Raw genomic sequence first — 17,980 nt, forward strand, 5'->3', positions numbered from 1 at the left:
CGGCACCAATCATAGACATTTGGACACACTACTTTTTTAAACTAATAACACTAGAGCTGTGCTGTGCGAGGATAGGTATATGATGAGTTTCTATTGGTTCATGAAAAACAAATTCCTCGCAACAGATCTTCTCACGTCTCTGGTGGAAACGCAGCCTTAAGCAGTGGTTAGAGAATATCTGCAACCCAAAACCACCCGCGACCTAAGGTTAAGAAGCGCTGGTCTATCTTCCGCAAAAAGTGCCTTCAATATATTCTTATTTCGTAAATATGTTTTTTTAATTTAACATATTTTTAAAATGTTGACGTCGCTGATTGTGGCAAAAAATACTGATATAAACAAACAGTGACAAGTCAAAGATGTGGCATGATAAAATAAAACGGAACATTAAATTCGTAATTATTTAATTATACGTACATAATAACAAATGTGTACTTACACAAAACCTTCTACAAGATTACAAATTTAACAAGAAAACATGTCAAAATTTCATTCTAATTGCCTATATTTGCGACCTGAGAGGCTACTACGAAATTGGAAAATCGAAGTACCGTCTCACTCATAATATAAGCATAAGCGGGACAGCAAGACACGAAGTTTGAATTTTATTGTCCAACACATTTGGAATCACAATTGCTTTCACCACTTCTTTCTGTCACACGGCATAAAACGAGGGTAGAAAGAGAGTGCATGAGATCGCGAACGTCAGGCGATAGACAATACGGCCTCTGGCTGTGAGTACAAAAGCTTTAATCATCGATGAGTATAGACGGAATTTAAATTCTGTGGAAGCGCTAATAAGACTCGACTTATAATGACTCGAAAATATATTAGAAAAAACAACTAACAATAATAACTAAAATATCAAGCAAGGGGCGTATCGTATGTCTAAAAGTGTGAGGTTGAACTTTATTCAACCTCACACTGTAACCAAGTTACCGCTCTAAAAATGAGTTATTGTAGAGACTGTGGTTCAAAAAGGATTGCATTTCATTGGTTTTCATGATTTAGAATCCCTTATTTATAGGAACTAGTCCTCACTAATAATCAAAATTAAGAAAGGGCAAATAGTTTGGCGCAGATATTTCAGAAACAGTTTTGTGGCTTTGTACAGTCACCAGCAATATCTGCCACAGCGGAGCGTGCAAAAATATCTGACACGTCCTTCCGGCCCTCGAAATAGTGTCGTATCAGATATTTTATGCACGCTTGTCGTGTCAGATATTGATGCTGGTGACTGTACGATCGCGAACCGGGATTGTTTTGTATTAAAATATTTATCGACCCCCTGCTTACCTCCACTTCCAGTTCTCATGTTGATAATGAAACATTGAACAATCATACTCAATAACGGTGAGAGTATTTTAAAGCTACTCGTACTGCGACCCCCTTAAGACCCCCCGGGGGGTTGCGATCCACAGATTGAAAAATACTGTTTTAGACTATCGCGGTCATTACTAATTTTATTATTTAATTTCGGGTCCAGTCGTCTCGTGATCATGGCGCATACAACTGTGCCGAAATATCGAGCTTCTCTAAAATCAAGGTACGCGGAACAAAACCCGAATTTAAATAAAATTACACAGCCAAATTACGAATAGTGGTAAGTGGCATAATAATCCCTGTTCGCAACTGTACGTAGCTGGAGGTACGTTTCAATACAACTTTAGTAGAAAGAAAGATTTCTGATTTCATATGATCCAGATAGCCTACCGCCTTATGTATTGGATTCATACCTTCGTTGAAAATATATAAATAGAGCGCAAAATAAATAAAGTCCGAATCATAATTACAATAACAACATTTAGTTAGTCAAAATAAAAACAGTACCCAGTACTAAGTCAAATTATGTACAAATTTCAAAACCAGTCTTCCAGAGCGTTGTTCTATAATAAAATATATTAAACAAACTAATGTATACTTACCTGTATGAAAGTTTAAAATATCTCTAAAAATAATGAGATATAGTTATTTACAATTACACTTGCGTATTGAATATTCAATATTTTACACATAAACATATAATATGTTATTTTTATTTACATCGAAGTGAATTCCATTTATAAAAACATTTAAATTCATACAAAATTATACACAATACACTACTTGATGACATGCTCCGAACAAAACCTTATCATGGATCTATATCTACATAAGTAGATGACGCAAATCGTCCAATCTTGCAGTCGTGAACTTCTAGTTCTTGTCAAATTCGTTATTATTTTTTCTACAGTATATCGAAACTAGACATTAGAAAAAAATAATCAGAAAAGTACATTTGCGGTTAGGAACCGAACCCTAGTTCTTCATGATTTTGTGATACGTGCTTTAGCTTTAACCATAAACAACTTTGGCATATATGGCGAAATTACTGTGTTCTCGAATTCCTACACTTAGTAGATCTTTTTGCCGCCAAGCAGGAAATAAAATCTTCGAGTTTGATAGAAAAATCTCTATTGATGCCAAGCGGGGGTTACAATTAATAGAAGCGGAAAAAATCCACAGATAGCCAACAACATGCGGATGTATCCTCGGCGTTCTCAATTTCACTATACACGCGTCATCTACTCCAATATAGGTCCGTTGGCCTATTTTTATTCATAAAATAACAATATTTTTCATGACTGTTGAACCCATATTAACAAAAATATCATTGATTTTGTTTATAATCTGTGTTGAAATAAATGCGAGTAAATCAGTATAAAACCGCTTATATTATTCGGACCAGTCCAAAACAAAATTTGGGCGACAATTCGAATTGAGCACTGATTTTAAATCTACCCCCATGCGTGGAAAAAAACTTATTAAACCGGGTCAATCAACTTTTAAGTGTCGTTATTCTGTCCCGTGACACAGGAGACACCATACAGTTACACAGTGGACACAGTTGATTAGAAAAACTTGTGTTTAGGAGATAAGCCACTAAGGAATAAACTGTCACAACTCCTAACTTTGAAATAAACAAATCATAGGATGACTGACATCAATAATGACCTAATCTCAAACTAAGCAAAGCTATTACTAATTGATACAACGAATAAACATCTTGTATAAATAAATACATGCTCAAATATAAAATATGTATTCGTGTTTTTCATACATCACACTCCTACATACATCGAGAGAAATAATCCACCATTTTCATTTAAACCTTCCAAAAAATTAATGAAGTCTAGAAATCAAAATGGAGTATTATTTTTAGTTGATAGACTCGTAAGACTCACGTCAAATTTTAATCAATAGAATTTGAAACATAGTTTCAATTAGTGAGTTTTGACGTATGTCTTAAGTTTAGGACGTCGGGCCTTACAAGGTTAGGAGTGGTATATATTATATGTCCCTCAAGCTTCATAAGCTCTTCGGTTGTCGAATTTTGATGGGTACCCTATACCCTGAGTGACACAGGAGACATTGCCATAGCAACGCCATTTAAAAGTTCATTGACCCTAAAATTATACTACCACACCATGTCTCGCCGCTCAATCCTTCGGTTTCTTCTTAGCTGAAAACTGTTCCCCTAGCAACTTCATGACTTGCGCGTGCGTCTTACCGTCTTTGGCACTACTGTAGTTCTCTTTGACAAACAGCGCGAATTCGTTCGGACCCCCCTTGCGGGCGGGGGTGGAGACTACGACGCCATCTTTGTTTTTCTTGTTGACGATCACCTCGAACGTGCCGCGACAGTAGCCGCAGCATTTCTTTGTCACGTCTATGGATTTTGAGTGGCGCTGGATGCTAGAACAGAGAAATACTTTTTAATACAAGCTTGTTTACTGACTGTACTTGCATTGTCATCCAAGTTCAATTTCCATACCAAATTTCAAGTCGATGCCATTAACTGTTGAGGAGTTCCGTTCTGAGGAGACGATCCTGGCCGGTCTATCAGGATTATTTTATGGTCACCAGATTTACATAAGTATGCCAAATTTCAAGTGAAAATGTGGAAATGGGTCAAATTTAGCTTCCAAGATTTGACCCAAACATAAATAAACAGGGCAAATTAAAGAAAAGCTTGTAAAAATTGATTAGCCCAAGAACACACACAAATCACACAAAGCCAGCTATCACTATCACCCACCACACTATACTGACACGTTTCGAACTCAACCACAGCTAGTTCGTCCTGAGAGCAACACTACCGTTCACCATACTACCAGCTGTAAGACTAAAATCCTCCCTATATAACATACCTGTATCCACATTTTGTACACTTGTACGTGTATTTGAAGTGTATTTCCAAATTGTGGCAGCGAGAGATCTCGCCAAGTTCTGGAATCGCCTGCAAGGCTCTGGATGCCCTGAAAAGGAAGAGGGTAAACGAGGGGTCGGTCATATTGGCTGGACGATTCTTCTTAGCGATAATTGTTTTCCATCAAAGGTGTTTACTTGGTAAGAAATAAAGAATCTTGCATATAGCACTTCTTTCACACCTTTAGGTAGATACTAAAAGTTGGGTAAGTAGTTAGTGAAGATTGTCCCCTTAAAACTAACTGTAACTCTTTGTAGGTAGCTAACTAAGTAATTATATTCGTATTTTGCGTGTAATTTGATCTGTGTAAGTATAGTCCCTTAGTTAAGTATTCAATATTATGAAAAAAGGCCACGTACGTGCGAGTCGGACTCGCGCACCGAGAGTTCCTTACAAATTTATAGGTATTCAGTGTTAGCAGAGCCCCTCGCCTAAGCAAAATGTATGCAGTGTGGGGTAACATTTTAGATGGTTTATTGACATAGACAGTCAGACATAGATGATTTTTCTTACAGATTGGGCTATAAAAGATACCTTCATACCAAATTTCAAGTTTCAAGGACAGCCGCAAGTACCCTATATTTTTTTCGGTTAAAGCAATTTGTATGGAAAGACATTTTTTAATGACTGCATCTGTTAATTGCTTTGACTTAGAAGTTTGATTTTTCCCAGATTTAAGGGACTGTAGACCTAAGTATATGGTTTTAATTTCAACTCGATACCTCCACGCGTTCCCGGGACAAAGGGTCTTGACAGACAGACATACGGACGGATGGACAACAAAGTGAACCTATAAGGGATTTCTCCTTTTGAAGTACGGAACCCTAAAGTGGATGGTTCAGCTCACCACTTCTTCCAGAGCGGGCCGTGGCCGGCACGGAGTTCCGCGTCGAGCAGCCACGTGGCCGCGTGACAGAGCTCGTGTATGAGTGTGTCGCGCACGCGCATCGGCGTATCCAGCACTTTGCAGGATAATTTGATGGCCGACGTGCGCAGGCGGTCGCCGCGGGACGTTTTCACCAGTCGGTTCGTTGTTGTGCTGGAATGAAAAAAAAAACAGGTTACATAAAAACAGGTTTATTACTGACTAGCGCCCCGCCCCGGCATCGCATGAAATAATTTTAAAAAAAGGTCTAACCTGTTGGCTAATGGAAAAACACTTAATTTTATTTTACGCATTTTATTTTGTTTACCCATTGAATTTAAAGTTTACCATCGTGGAAGACATCATGAACAAACCTGTTTATCCTGCGAAGTAGTTCAATAGTGTATGTGAAGTGCCACATCCGCATTGGACCTGTGTGAGATCTACGGCCAAGAGCTTATGCTAGCGCGTTTAGGTTATGGGGTGTGTTGAGATGATGAGCCTTACCCAGCGGTACTCCTGAGCTTGGTGTCCCAAGTGATGGGCAGGTCATCGTCGAGCGCGCCGTCAAACACGACCCGGTTGAACTCCTCATACAGCCGCCGCGTGAGTTGCGAGCGGAGCTGCTTGTAGCCGTCGCGGTATTGGAACGCTTCGGGGTGGCACCGCCAGCTGGGGACGTTGTCTGGAATACAAACATGCTTACATCATCATCATCAGCCTACAGCAGTCCACTGCTGGACATCGGCCTCTTCCATGGCACGCCACAACACTGTCTTCAGCCGCTTGCATCCATCCGCTGCCAGCGACTCTCTCAAGGTCCACCGTGCCTCAGGACGCCCTACACTACGTTTTCCCGTCCGTGGTCTCCATTCGAGGACTCGTCTGCTCCACCGTTCATCGGTCCTGCGACAGACGTGGCCAGCCCAACGCCACTTCAGCGAACTAATTCTTTGAGCAACGTCGGTGACTTTCGTTCTTTGTCGTTCAAAGAAATCCCTAGCATTGCTCTCTTTATAGCTCGCTGAGCGACCTTGAATTTGTGGATTAGCCCCGCAGTCAAGGTCCACGTTTCGGCTCCGTAGTTTAAAACTGGTAGGACGCACTGGTTGAAGACATGTTTACATGCCTGTTTTTAACCCCTGATGCAAAAAGAGACTATGTCTGTCTCTGGCATTGTAGATCTCAGATGGATTGAGCGATTTTGATGCGGTTTTTTGCGTGAAAACGAGTTTCGTCACTATGTATGTGTTTGATAAAAAATAATATTTGATAAAAAGGACATTTTTACTTTAAATGACGCAACATAACTTTTTTTTCAGAATTAGGTAATTCTGGATTCTCCTTACTCAGAATCACGAGTACTATTGATTTAAACGAAAAAAAAATTGTACCTAATTTTTTTGACAGTTTTGTGACTTTTTTTTCTTACGAAATGGACACATAAATTTTTTATGGAAAATTGGGGATGTTTTCTTTCTTCGTCAAAATCAATAGTGCTCGTGATTCTGAGTACGGAGAACCCTGGATTATCGAATTCTGAAAGTAAAAAAGCCCAAAAATCGATTCAGCACATTTTGAAATTAGTACAGTAACTTTTTCTTTATGTGCTTAGTGCAGAAAAGGACCTCAAAACTAATGTTAATAAATTTTCAGGACCTTTTATGCAGCTTTTTTTTGCTGGTGCTGTTTTCTTTTGTTTTTTTTTGGTCCTTTATAGGCAGAGCGAGTTTTTGAACGCATTTGGATGAAACCACAGTTCAGAGGTTCAAGACTCGATTAAATGGTCATGCAGTAATGGGCATTATTTTGCCAACAATTCTAAAGATTAAATATGCAATACAGACAAAGACTGAAGATGTGCGCGAGTAAAGGTGTAGGTGATTTACTAAGACTTTGTGTTTCTTAACATTGATTCGAATATACGATTATATCCGCGAATTTACGGATTCATTGGACGGGCCTTTGCATCCAGAGACGTGGTTTCAGTGCAAGGGAGAGTGTAATATCTGTCTAAAGTGTGGTGTATATATCTGAGGCTCCCCATGAGGCTGACATAGTCACATTTGGTGTGCTAAAGCCTCATTAAAATATCAGAGGGAAAAAAAAGGAATATACGCTTATTTCGCCAATTAAAGTGGTTTCCAAAGTTAAACTCTACACTTAGGCACTTCAAAAGTAGTATAATGTACTTATAAGCTTACCAGCTAGAGAGCCCATGAAGCTCAACCGCTTGCAATTATCAGGCGTGACAGTCACATTCTTGACCTGTTTCACCAAACTGTCAACATCGTCTTCCAAATGTTTGACCAACTCCGTCACCGATTTACCCTTGGGTAACTTTTTCTTTGTCGTTGAATTAACATTTCTCTTAACTGTCTGCTTAGGCGGTTGTGGCGTACTAATTATCTTCTCGGTAAATAATTTCTTCTTAGAACTCTTTTCTCCTTCAGTTTGTTTCAACAATTTCCTTTCCGATCCCGTTAGATAAAGTTTCTTATTCTCTTTTAACCGTACCCTAACATTTTCTTTGTCACTATCATCATCATCGAAATCAAGCTTTTTAGATACACCATATAAATCATCTTGGTTACGTGAAACAGTTTTAAATAACGTCGGTATAGATTTCCAGACTTCGCCGTAAATGTCATCCAGAAGTTTCTTTTGGGAATGCTGGATCTTTCTAATCGAGCATTTCTCTAGTGACTCGTTGGCTACGTCTTTGGGCGTTGTAGGCGTGGGTTCGACTCTCGGTGTGGCGCACAAAATGTGCTGCGCTGGCGACCATCCCCCAATACTGGGTCTTAAATTGGCATTATCTCGAAGAGGAGATTCGTTGGAACAGTTGAAAGAAACCTGAAAATATTGATTTTATTTAAACTAGAACAAATTATTTAAAGCAGTCCTTTTAGGCAAGTAACCAATGAAGCTGGCAGCATTCCCTCTTTAAATAGCTAAGTCAGTTCTTTTTCCAATGAAGCTGTCAGCTCTTCGGTCACCTATGACGTACACAACAACAACAACTATGACAAGTAGACAATACACAACAACTGCAAAGAAATGCCCGCGTGAAAAGAAAAACACGGCCCGAGATCATGTTCTTTCCAAGCCGAGATGATGATGATGATCATGACGGGGATGTGGATTTATTTATTGTAATGAATTTTAACATACATTTCGTGTCTCTTGGATAAACCTTATGGTGCTGAGCTAATGCAATTAGCCAGGGAGAAGTGTTTTGCAAAATGGCAGGAAATGTTCAATATTGTATCCACGACTAAGGGCATTTGGTACAGCACCATAGAGAGTAAAATCTTCAAAGAACCCTGGTTTGATAATTCCAGCCTCCCCAATCTTCTCGTGTGGGCTTTTCGTGTGCAGTCTGGTCACATTCCACTAAACAGTTTTTTGAATTTGATGAGAGTTGTGCAATCACCTTTGCGTATAGGTTGTAATAAGACTGAAGACCTAATTCACTTCAATTTCTTTTGGAATGTGATCAGAATAAGGACATCAGAGACAGGTATTTGGATGGTATGGGCTTGTTCAATGGAGGTGTAAATGTAATTTTGAGTCAACCACTTTCAGAGGAAGCGATGCTGATTTACAGGTTCATTAGACAGGCCTTTGCATCCAGAGACGTGGCTTCAGTGCAACGGAGAGCGAAAAATTTGTAGTGTGGTGTATATAACTGAGGCTCCCCATGAGGCTGACATAGTCACATTTGGTGTACTAAAGCCTCGTTAAAATACTAGATTAAAAAAAAAAAAATACATTTCCGTTTGTACTTGGTTGCTTCTGTGTCTGTATCAGTGAAGGTGAGTCTTCAAACTCGGTAGAGTCATTTATAATGATTGGCGAATACACTTTGGGCGTTGATTTAATCTGAAATAATTAAAAATGGTCATAAAGTCATATGAAGAGGTGCTGTTATGGAAGATAAAAGCAAGATTTGGAAGGACATGAAATATTATATACCATTCACAGAAACTTTTGTTTATTAAAAACTGTTTTTGCAACACTTTTAACCCTAACATTTGTGGACTGCTGGGACACCGCAGTGCGTGACACTATTTACCGGTCCGAATAATACCAACATATAATAAACGCCAAATACAAACTCGTGTTAAACTGACTTGAGTTTCAATCGGTGTGTACATGAAAAATCAGGTTAGTATTTCCATGTCTCTGGTGTTCTGTGTTCTAGGCTGGTAAATAGTGTGTCTTCCAGGAATGGTGCTTTACATTGTACTAACAAAGCTTATCTTTTGTAACTAGCATTAAGTATTATGGATCAACAAGGTCTGAAAAGTGTCTGATGAAATTGAAAATTTTTATCGCATCATATTGCATGTCACTAGTAATTTTTTAGTTAGTACATAATTAATTTTAAGTATCTAATGTAATGCTATTGTGTTAACGGTCATATTGCATGCCAATAGCTAAATAAATAAATATCAGCAGCATATTTACTCAATCATTGCACAATTCTACTTGGTCCATATCTTGGTCCTTGGTATTTCCTCCTGATATCTTTTATTGTGGTTACATTCTACTAAAAAGTGTATAACATTTCTAATATTAATATGAATTTTCCTTACATGTGGGAATTCTAATTTTAGCTTTTCAAATGAGTCATCTAGAATAATAATGTCAGAACTGCAATTGAGTTTCTTTATTTCTTCATCTTTTCTTGGCTTATTTTTCTTCAGAGACAGCTTCGTGAAACCTGTTGAAGAATTATGTTTTTGAAAAACATATATGCACCAGTGAAGCAGTTCAATGGCGTGTGTCAAGATCCTAATTTGCAATGGATCCCCGTGGCAACTACAGCTTGGTATCTAAATTTGAAAAGTATGATCTTAGCAGTGAGACATAATATAGACCGGAGTTGTAAGAAAGACAGAAAGAACGAAAATATTTATTCGGCATATAAACAGTAACATACATTAACGTACTTAAATATAATATAAGCCGACAGGGCTGGCAACGCAGCAGGAGGTACAGTGCTAGTATCATGTGATTAAGTCTACTGCTTAGGAATAATAGTTAAGACATCTTAGGATTCTTCAGATTCATCTTAATAAAATAGATATTTCCGTACATACTGTTTTGAAAAAAATTTTTTGTGGACTGTTCCGCAATTGGCATTGAAATTTGTATAAGTTGACGAAATATTCAAAAAGAATTTTAGCTATTATTAGAGAACTTTGAAGCATCACTTACGGGCTTTTTGGAAGGTTTGTGGTTTTTTTATGTCCATTTTGCAGTCAAGTAGTAGTCCATGTGATATACATAAAGAAAAACTGGGTTTGTTCTGGTTCTGGTTTGTCCATCAATAATGTTCGAAAAAATTGCAGCCGTTGTATGAAAAGTTCAATTGTCAAAGTCATGCTATTCCTACGTTGACTTGACGTTTTGTCAGTTGTTCGAAGTTTCATTCAAAATAATATTTTTATCTACGAAATTTTAGTATACGTCTTCAATTACTTAGATTTTATCATTTTATGCCTAGGATTTTTACTATAATGATTGTTTTTTTACAGTAGCATATTTTAAAACTATAGTTATGATAGAAATAGCAGATGGATGTTGCAAGGCAAGGCAAGGTAAAAAAGTAGAAAGAATGGAACGTGAACGTGATAGGGTAGAACGTCAAAATAGCCAGCTGCCAAAGTTGACAAGCGCGTTTCGTTATTGATATAAAATAACAAAAAATATTTCATATAATTAAATGGAAATAAAGTAATTACCTATTTAACAGTAGAATAAAAGTATGAAGACATTTTTTATAAACCATAAGAAATTTACTTCACAGAGACTTTGTTTTGTGGAACTGCCATCCAAATTAGAAAATTTCTACCAGCCGTAGTTAAACTACTAGTCGCTAGATGGCATAAGGCATAAGCGCATTAGCGCAGTGAACGCTTCATGCTTTACAGGTTTTTACAATATTATTTTTATTGCAATCCTTATTTTGTTTTTTAGATATACAATTTTGTTAGTTGAATATCAAATTAACCACTTGATATTTGCATCAAGTTGCCACAAGAAATGCAATCAACAAAAATCAAAAACAAGGAAGTTTTTATTTAATCGGAATAGAAAACAATGTTTACAGTAGGTATATACAATAACAGGTATCTATAAATATTTTAATGATGAAATAACCTCATTACATGGCTTGGGTATTTATATTCAATGATATTAAAATAGAAGATAGTACCAACTTCGATTAGATTTTTCGATTAGTGTACTCATCCTTACATCCGAAAGTGCCATTGCTTTTTACAAGCTTTTATTTAACTTGCAATATTAGTATTATGTACACGCTTACTACGCTTAGGTTACTTATCAACCTGAAAAAAAAATTGCTAAAAATCTTTTACTTGACAACGGCAAAGCCAAAAGAATGCATTTTAGATTGCTTAACCAAAGCAGAGTTAAGAGTAGGGTGGCATGGCGTGGCACAATATTGTATACTGTGCTTATTTTTGCTATAAAAAAATATAAGACGTGATTAACTAAATAGAATCAATAGAATCTACTAAGTGCCTAGGTATATTCCATTTTTGAACTTTTATTTAAGCCCCTCTTCATTTGTTATAATATAAGACTACGGTGCACTGCACAATTGCACATATTATTATGGTTTAATTAAGCCCCGTCCGCGCTGCGAATTTTCACTGCACGGTTTTTTTCTCGCAATGAGGGCTATCGTTTTTTGTCTCACTAGATGGCGCACTGTTGCGTGAGGTTTTTAAGTATGGTTTTGAAAGTCTGTTATTACGGGCGTGGAAACAAAGTTTAGATTAAAATCATATTTAATACACCTTCAAACCGTACCATATAAATATCGAGCATGCCACAGTGTTGCATAGTCCCCGTTTTGTTCGGAAAAAAGGGAGGACAAAGGTTTCCGAAAGACAAAACTGTCTCAAAACACAGACATTCATTGCTCCGGAACGCATATTTGCCATAATTAATTACAGATATTGCAAAATATTCACAAAATTATTCTAATTCTAAATAAACCCGCGTAGCTCACCCAAAACTATGAGATTTGACATTTCGGAGACCTCACGCTACACTAGCGCCTCTAGCGGCGAATTCATTCGCGATAGCCCTATTGAAATTCTGTAATGGTCCGCACGTAGCGGTAAATAAAAAATTCGCTCAGAAAAAATCTGCAATTTGATGCAAATGAAATGCGAATGCGGTACGGATTTCATGAATTTATAAATAATATACGCATATAAAATATACGCATAATAAAACAATATCGCGTGGTGAAACATTCGCAGTGCGGACAGGGATTTAGGGCTAGGTATCTACTTTAAGTATTTTTAAAATTATAATTATGTAATATTATAATTATTACTATTATTATTATCGAGCCGTGGTGGCCGAGTGGTATGACCTATGGCCTCTCAAGCAGAGATCGTCGGTTCAAACCCCGGCTCGCACCTCTGAGTTTTCGAAATTCATGTGCGGGATTACATTTGAAATTTACCGCGAGTTTTACGGTGAAAGAAAACCTGCACAACAAACCTGCGAAGCAATTCAACGGTGTTTGTGAAGTTCTCAATCCCACCGCGTGGGAATTACTGCCCAAGCCCTCTAATTCCGAGAGGAGGCCTGTGCCCTGCAGTGGGACGTATATATAGGCTGGGATGATGATGAATTATGTAATAATTATGTTAATCGGCTATAAATCAAATCACTTAAAAACTGTGTAAGTACCTAAATATAAAACATGGCAACACTTCGAAACAATTTTTAAAGAATTAATTGGTTTGCCGCGCATTTTAAGCGGCTAATTTAAATTTAGAACTCCATGGTGTTCGCATTGCATTGAACCTTCGCTGCGTACCTTTCATTTCAATTTACGCAATTATTTGAGACGTGCCAGTGCAACGATGCGCATCTAGGTCAAGAGTTATACTTTTATTTGTTAAGAAAAAGACAAACAAATCTCAAGATTTACTCTCAATATAACCTAAAAGTCTACTTCAAAGCCGCCATTTCCTCGAATTGTTTTCATTTCACCCCTGGCCTTATACTTAGCGCATGCGTAGTCTTGTTTGCAACCAAACATGGCGTAAATAATTCAGTTTTAGCGAATACTAGCAGGTTTTACACGCCAAGGACTTGTTTTAAAATAAATTAAAAAGGTTTTCGGTTTTAGATTTCATAATCTAACGAAATATCGTGGTGTAAAATTTCATTTGCAGTGCGGCACGGCAGTGACCTCTGACATATTGGCCATTTTAGCTAGACCCCGGCGTTAGTGCGGCTTCGATCGTAATTTGAAGCGCGTAGGGTTAATAGAGGTCAAGTTAGGCTGGTCTCAGCTGTTTTCAAAAATCGAATGTGCATGTTCGAAATATTCGTAGACAGACAGCCAGTCTGACGTCAGTTACCAACCGGTGTGGACGATTTTAAATTACGACCATGTAATGGTGAGTGCGTATTCGGAGAAATGTGAATAGAACGTGTAGAAGTAGTGTTTTTTATGTTACTGTGGAATGGGTCACGAAAATGTGCTTTTTTAGAACACAGTGCATACTGAATGTCGTGTGTAGATTTTCTTCTAGATGTTGCAATGTATCTACTGTATAGATTGCATTTTTTATTTTCTAGATTATTTTTAAATTTATACTTGATCCTAGCATGGATACTAAACAAATTGATAAAAAAATATTTCGTTATCGCATAATGCAATGACCATGTGATATTACTATAGCTGCCAACATATATTTATCCTTATAATTATTGGGTTAATTAGGTTAGGTTACGTGAAATAAAAATATCAAGTGAACAACTTATCAGTGTCGGAATTTTAGTGTTGCACATTTAGTAAATTATTTAATTTTAATTAAACAATTATTACGAAAACCAAGAAATAAAAAACAAAAAGCATTGGCAGCGGTGGGATTCGAACCCACGCCTCCGAAGAGACTGGTGCCTTAAACCAGCGCCTTAGACCGCTCGGCCACGCTACCACTTGTGATAGAATGTGAAATTTCGTTTCACATCCCAACAGTGATTTTATGCGTGACTATGATTTGATTAGTGAAGTGAGTTAGTAAACGGTTGTTTGGTTTCATTCATTACACACATTTTTTAATGATTTTATTTAGCCAAATTGTGCCATCGGAACTAAAACTACCTAAGGGTCCACTGATGAACTGAATCACATACCAGAGCAAAACCTTTGTGCTACTAAACGTCATGTTTGCATCCAATGCATTTGCCAAAGAATTTATAGCGAAAATAATTATGAAAAGGTCTAGGTAAATAAAACAGATCGGAAACGCCAAAGTTCGCATACTTTTCGCTAGTCATAGTAATGTTTGCCCGAATTATTGTTTGTCATAATTATTCTCCACTGAAACCGTAAATTTTTCTGAATTTTTTAAATGGTCATCCTATAGAAAACTATAGGTTAGGTTTGTTTTAGGTATGTACTTACAACGATTCTGAAAAATATTGGATTCGGAGAAAAAGAGTTAGGTACTTATGGCAAACGATACAGTCTGTCAAACATTACATTCTGCGAGTCGATATGGACCCGTGAAAACCGCATAAAAAACCGTTGGAGTCCATACCCCTTACTTACGCTCCTGTCGGGACTCGAACCTCCCGATGGGAAAAGCCAATAGCCTCATGCTCATCGACCGCTTCAGGTCACGGTCGGCTAAATATAGAAAGCTACAAGCTCGGGAAAGCCCGTAAGCTCGGTTTAGTTAGTGCAACTAATCTTACGCCGGCTTAGAGCTTTGCTTTAGTTTGGAATTGTTTTTTTAATAAAGGTGCAAGGACAAAACGGCAAGAAGCCAAGGCCCTTTTTGGCGCAGGTTTAAAGAAATGTTTTCAACATGAAACTTCCGTCCGTGCATAATTCGTTTATCACTTATCCCGCGAGAACTACATATGTCATTTTCCGGGATAAAAACTATCCTATGTGTCTATCTCCGGGACTCAAACTATCTGTATACCGAATTTCATCTAAATCGGTTTAGTGGTTTAGACGTGATGAAGTAACAAACAAACAAACAGACTTGGGATGAGATAATAGGTATTAGTGGGATTTATCCGTTTTGCGTGTTTACTTTTTACCAAGTATGTACCACCATGGCTATGTGTGATTTTATGAATAAAATTTACAATCCTTTCAAATAGTTTTACGACAAAACAACAATAGACACCATAAACTCGTATGAAAACAAGTAATAACTATGATTGCCAGTGAAGCAGGAAAATCACGTCGCCATTTTAGTCCTATTGTTAGATGATTGTACTTATTTTTCACAATTTTCATATTCTGGTCATGTTCCATTGAGGAAAACCGAGGGTCTTCCCTGGCGGTAGTGATATCATCAGTGTGAGGGTAGAATAAAATTAAGTATTTGGGAACTTAGGGGATTTACTGTATTCAAAATTTTATGACAGCTGTTTCACCATTATTAAATGAAGCCAAACAAACTTATGTCAACGAATATGTTAAAGCTAAAGACTGCGAATAGTTGTACAACAAGAATGTAATCAGGTGTCAACAGCCACAAATAAAAAGGTTTCGATATATTTTTTTAATAATTTTTTATTTTATGTAAAACTAAAAATCAAATCAATCAAAATAAATCAATAAAACTAAAAATGTATAATTATATAATAATCCATGAAAAAAAAGGTACCTAGCAAGTGAATATTGTTTCCATTGTTGCTATTTAATTTCCTCTCAGTTGAAGTGAAAAGCAGTGTAAAACTCGAGCATTAATTAAACTCAAGTTCCCTTCGACGTGCCTATCCACCCTCGCCGTACCGGCTCGGTGGCTATTTGAACGTCTCGCGTAAAATGGCTACGCTCTTGTTGTACTATTATTAACCCAGTGTGGTATGGTTGTTAAGAACTCAATGAATACCTAGATAATAACTGCATTTTTTACCTTTAAAAAATATCGGAAAAGTAAGGAATGAGAAGTCACCAGTAATTTTTTGATAGAAAATTTTTTTTTTAATTTTTTAACTTCCATTGATCTTATATTGAACTTAAAATTTTAAACTTTTTTTAATTAAAAATTTCCTATTTTTTTAAAATTAAAAATGACCTTAATTTCGTTTAGAAGCAGTAGGTCAGAAAAATTACTAAGTACTAGGTTACTTTATCTATGAATATCCAATGTTAGCATAGCCCTGTAGGGCTACTCCGAAATTCGAAAATCGAAGTTCATATTGTACCTCACACACTAATATTATTTCATACGAGAGTGAGAGGGACGGTACGATACGAACTTCGATTTTCGAATTTCGTAGTAGCCCTACACTGCTGAAATTGGATATTCATAGATAAAGTAGTTTAATATGTATGCTACACAAAAAAATACACAATATACACAATTTTTTTATGCATGAGTCCAACCCTCCCCCGGTCGGGTTCTTTCCTTTCGAAGATACGGAATCTAAAAAAAAAGTACTTAAGTATTTTTCTCAAATTATACTTAACATTCTTTCGTAATCTACGAAACACGTGAACAAAGGACATACGAGAAAAACAATACTATTTTTAGTTGCTCACACCTTTTACAAGTTAAACTCACGTTTTTCTTGCTATTTGAACCTGAACCCGACCCGTGGTTACCTCGGGAAAAACTGAGTATGTAAAGTAATAAACAAACGCCTTGTCAAATTATAGTTTTTTGCCCTCTGTCTTATAAAATTCAATAGTAAATTTAAGCTGGACTTTAGAACCTAACTATGGTAAATACATGACTATGATTGAACTTCATGACTTCGGATTTATAGAACATAATGGACCAGATGAGCGTAATTTAAGTCGACGCAAATAAAGTCTGATGTGTGTCATGCAGTAGCTATTGTACGAAATGCTTTCAAGCTTTATTTAGTTTCACCTGTCCCGTTGTCTGTCTGTCTGTAATCAAAACTTGCAAGTTAAATTTGACCAACTTCCAGCAGTCAGATTGACTTGAAATTTGGAATACTTATGTAAATCTCGTGACAATATAATAATCTAGTAGTGACATGTTGGTAGTCCAGCCAGAATCGTCTTCGCAGGACGGAACTCTTCAACGGTTAATAGCATCGTCTTGAAATTTGGTATGCAAATGTAGTTTGGGTGACAATGCATTTACAACCAACAAAAAGTACAGTCTGCAAAAGAAGCTGTATTATAAATGATTTTTTTATGGTTAGGTTATTTTGAGTTGTGAGTCGCGTATTTCTGTCGCATAATTTTGTTTGACCCTGGTAACCTAGGGTTTGATCTATGGACTCTCAACAGAGAGGATCGTGGGTCAAATCCACGACGATCACAAACTGAGTTTTCCGAAATTATGTGCAAAATTACAGTTTGAAATTTACCCAAGCTTAACGGAAGAAGGAAGAAAAAACATCGTATAAAAACCTGCACAAACCTGCGAAGCAATTCCATGTGTGTGTAGTTCCAATCCGCAATGGCCCGCGTGGGTAGGTACTATGAGCCCCCTTTGTAGTGTACGGTCGACTAGAAGTATCTCGATGCGGCGAAAGTTGTAAAAATGTAATAAACGATTGTGGCGACCACGAACCGGAAGACGAAGCGTTGGCCGGCCCTTCAACTTGGTGGAGTGATGGAATCGTGAGAGTTGCGGGCAACCGGTGGGTGCAAGTGGAGAGTTGTCGTTCATTGTGGCGTTCTAAAGTTGAGGCCTTTGTTCAGCGCTGGACGTCTTCAGGCTGATGATGATGACAATACTTACACGACCACGACCTTAATGTTAAATTGATAAAGCGGTGTATTATTTCAAATTTTTCTAACTTTGGCCGCATCGATTTCTTTGTCTGGAGGCACGACAGTGCCCCCGCCA

The 17,980-nt window shown here is 37.3% G+C and overlaps 1 protein-coding gene and 1 non-coding gene across 2 annotated transcripts; both read right to left on the bottom strand.

The window, feature by feature from the left end:
• Nucleotides 1-3,363: 3,363 nt before the first annotated feature.
• Nucleotides 3,364-10,482, bottom strand: LOC141438718 (uncharacterized). The gene is made up of 8 exons (XM_074102643.1): nt 10,341-10,482; nt 9,716-9,843; nt 8,889-8,999; nt 7,319-7,970; nt 5,622-5,799; nt 5,097-5,288; nt 4,191-4,298; nt 3,364-3,735 (listed from the first exon to the last, which is right to left on the bottom strand). Exons 1-8 carry the CDS (start codon nt 10,375-10,377, stop codon nt 3,480-3,482), a joined length of 1,662 nt encoding a protein of 553 aa, XP_073958744.1. The 5' UTR covers nt 10,378-10,482; the 3' UTR covers nt 3,364-3,479.
• A 3,555-nt stretch (nt 10,483-14,037) lies between these two features.
• TRNAL-AAG (transfer RNA leucine (anticodon AAG)) lies at nt 14,038-14,119 on the bottom strand. The gene has a single exon. It is a non-coding gene; the product is annotated as a tRNA-Leu (tRNA).
• Between the last annotated feature and the right edge of the window lie 3,861 nt (nt 14,120-17,980).

This window comes from Choristoneura fumiferana, chromosome 19, assembly GCF_025370935.1.
Source record: "Choristoneura fumiferana chromosome 19, NRCan_CFum_1, whole genome shotgun sequence".
Classification (NCBI taxonomy): Eukaryota; Metazoa; Arthropoda; class Insecta; order Lepidoptera; family Tortricidae; genus Choristoneura; species Choristoneura fumiferana.

Bases quoted from the DNA above. Each gene is read 5' to 3' on its own strand.
- LOC141438718 (XM_074102643.1), bottom strand. From the start codon at position 10,377: ATGGACATAAAAAAACCACAAACCTTCCAAAAAGCCC. The intron at 9,844-10,340 runs GTAAGTGATGCT...ATTCTTCAACAG, and splicing joins ACAAACCTTCCAAAAAGCCC to GTTTCACGAAGCTGTCTCTG. The intron at 3,736-4,190 runs GTATGTTATATA...TCTCTGTTCTAG, and splicing joins TGTACAAAATGTGGATACAG to CATCCAGCGCCACTCAAAAT.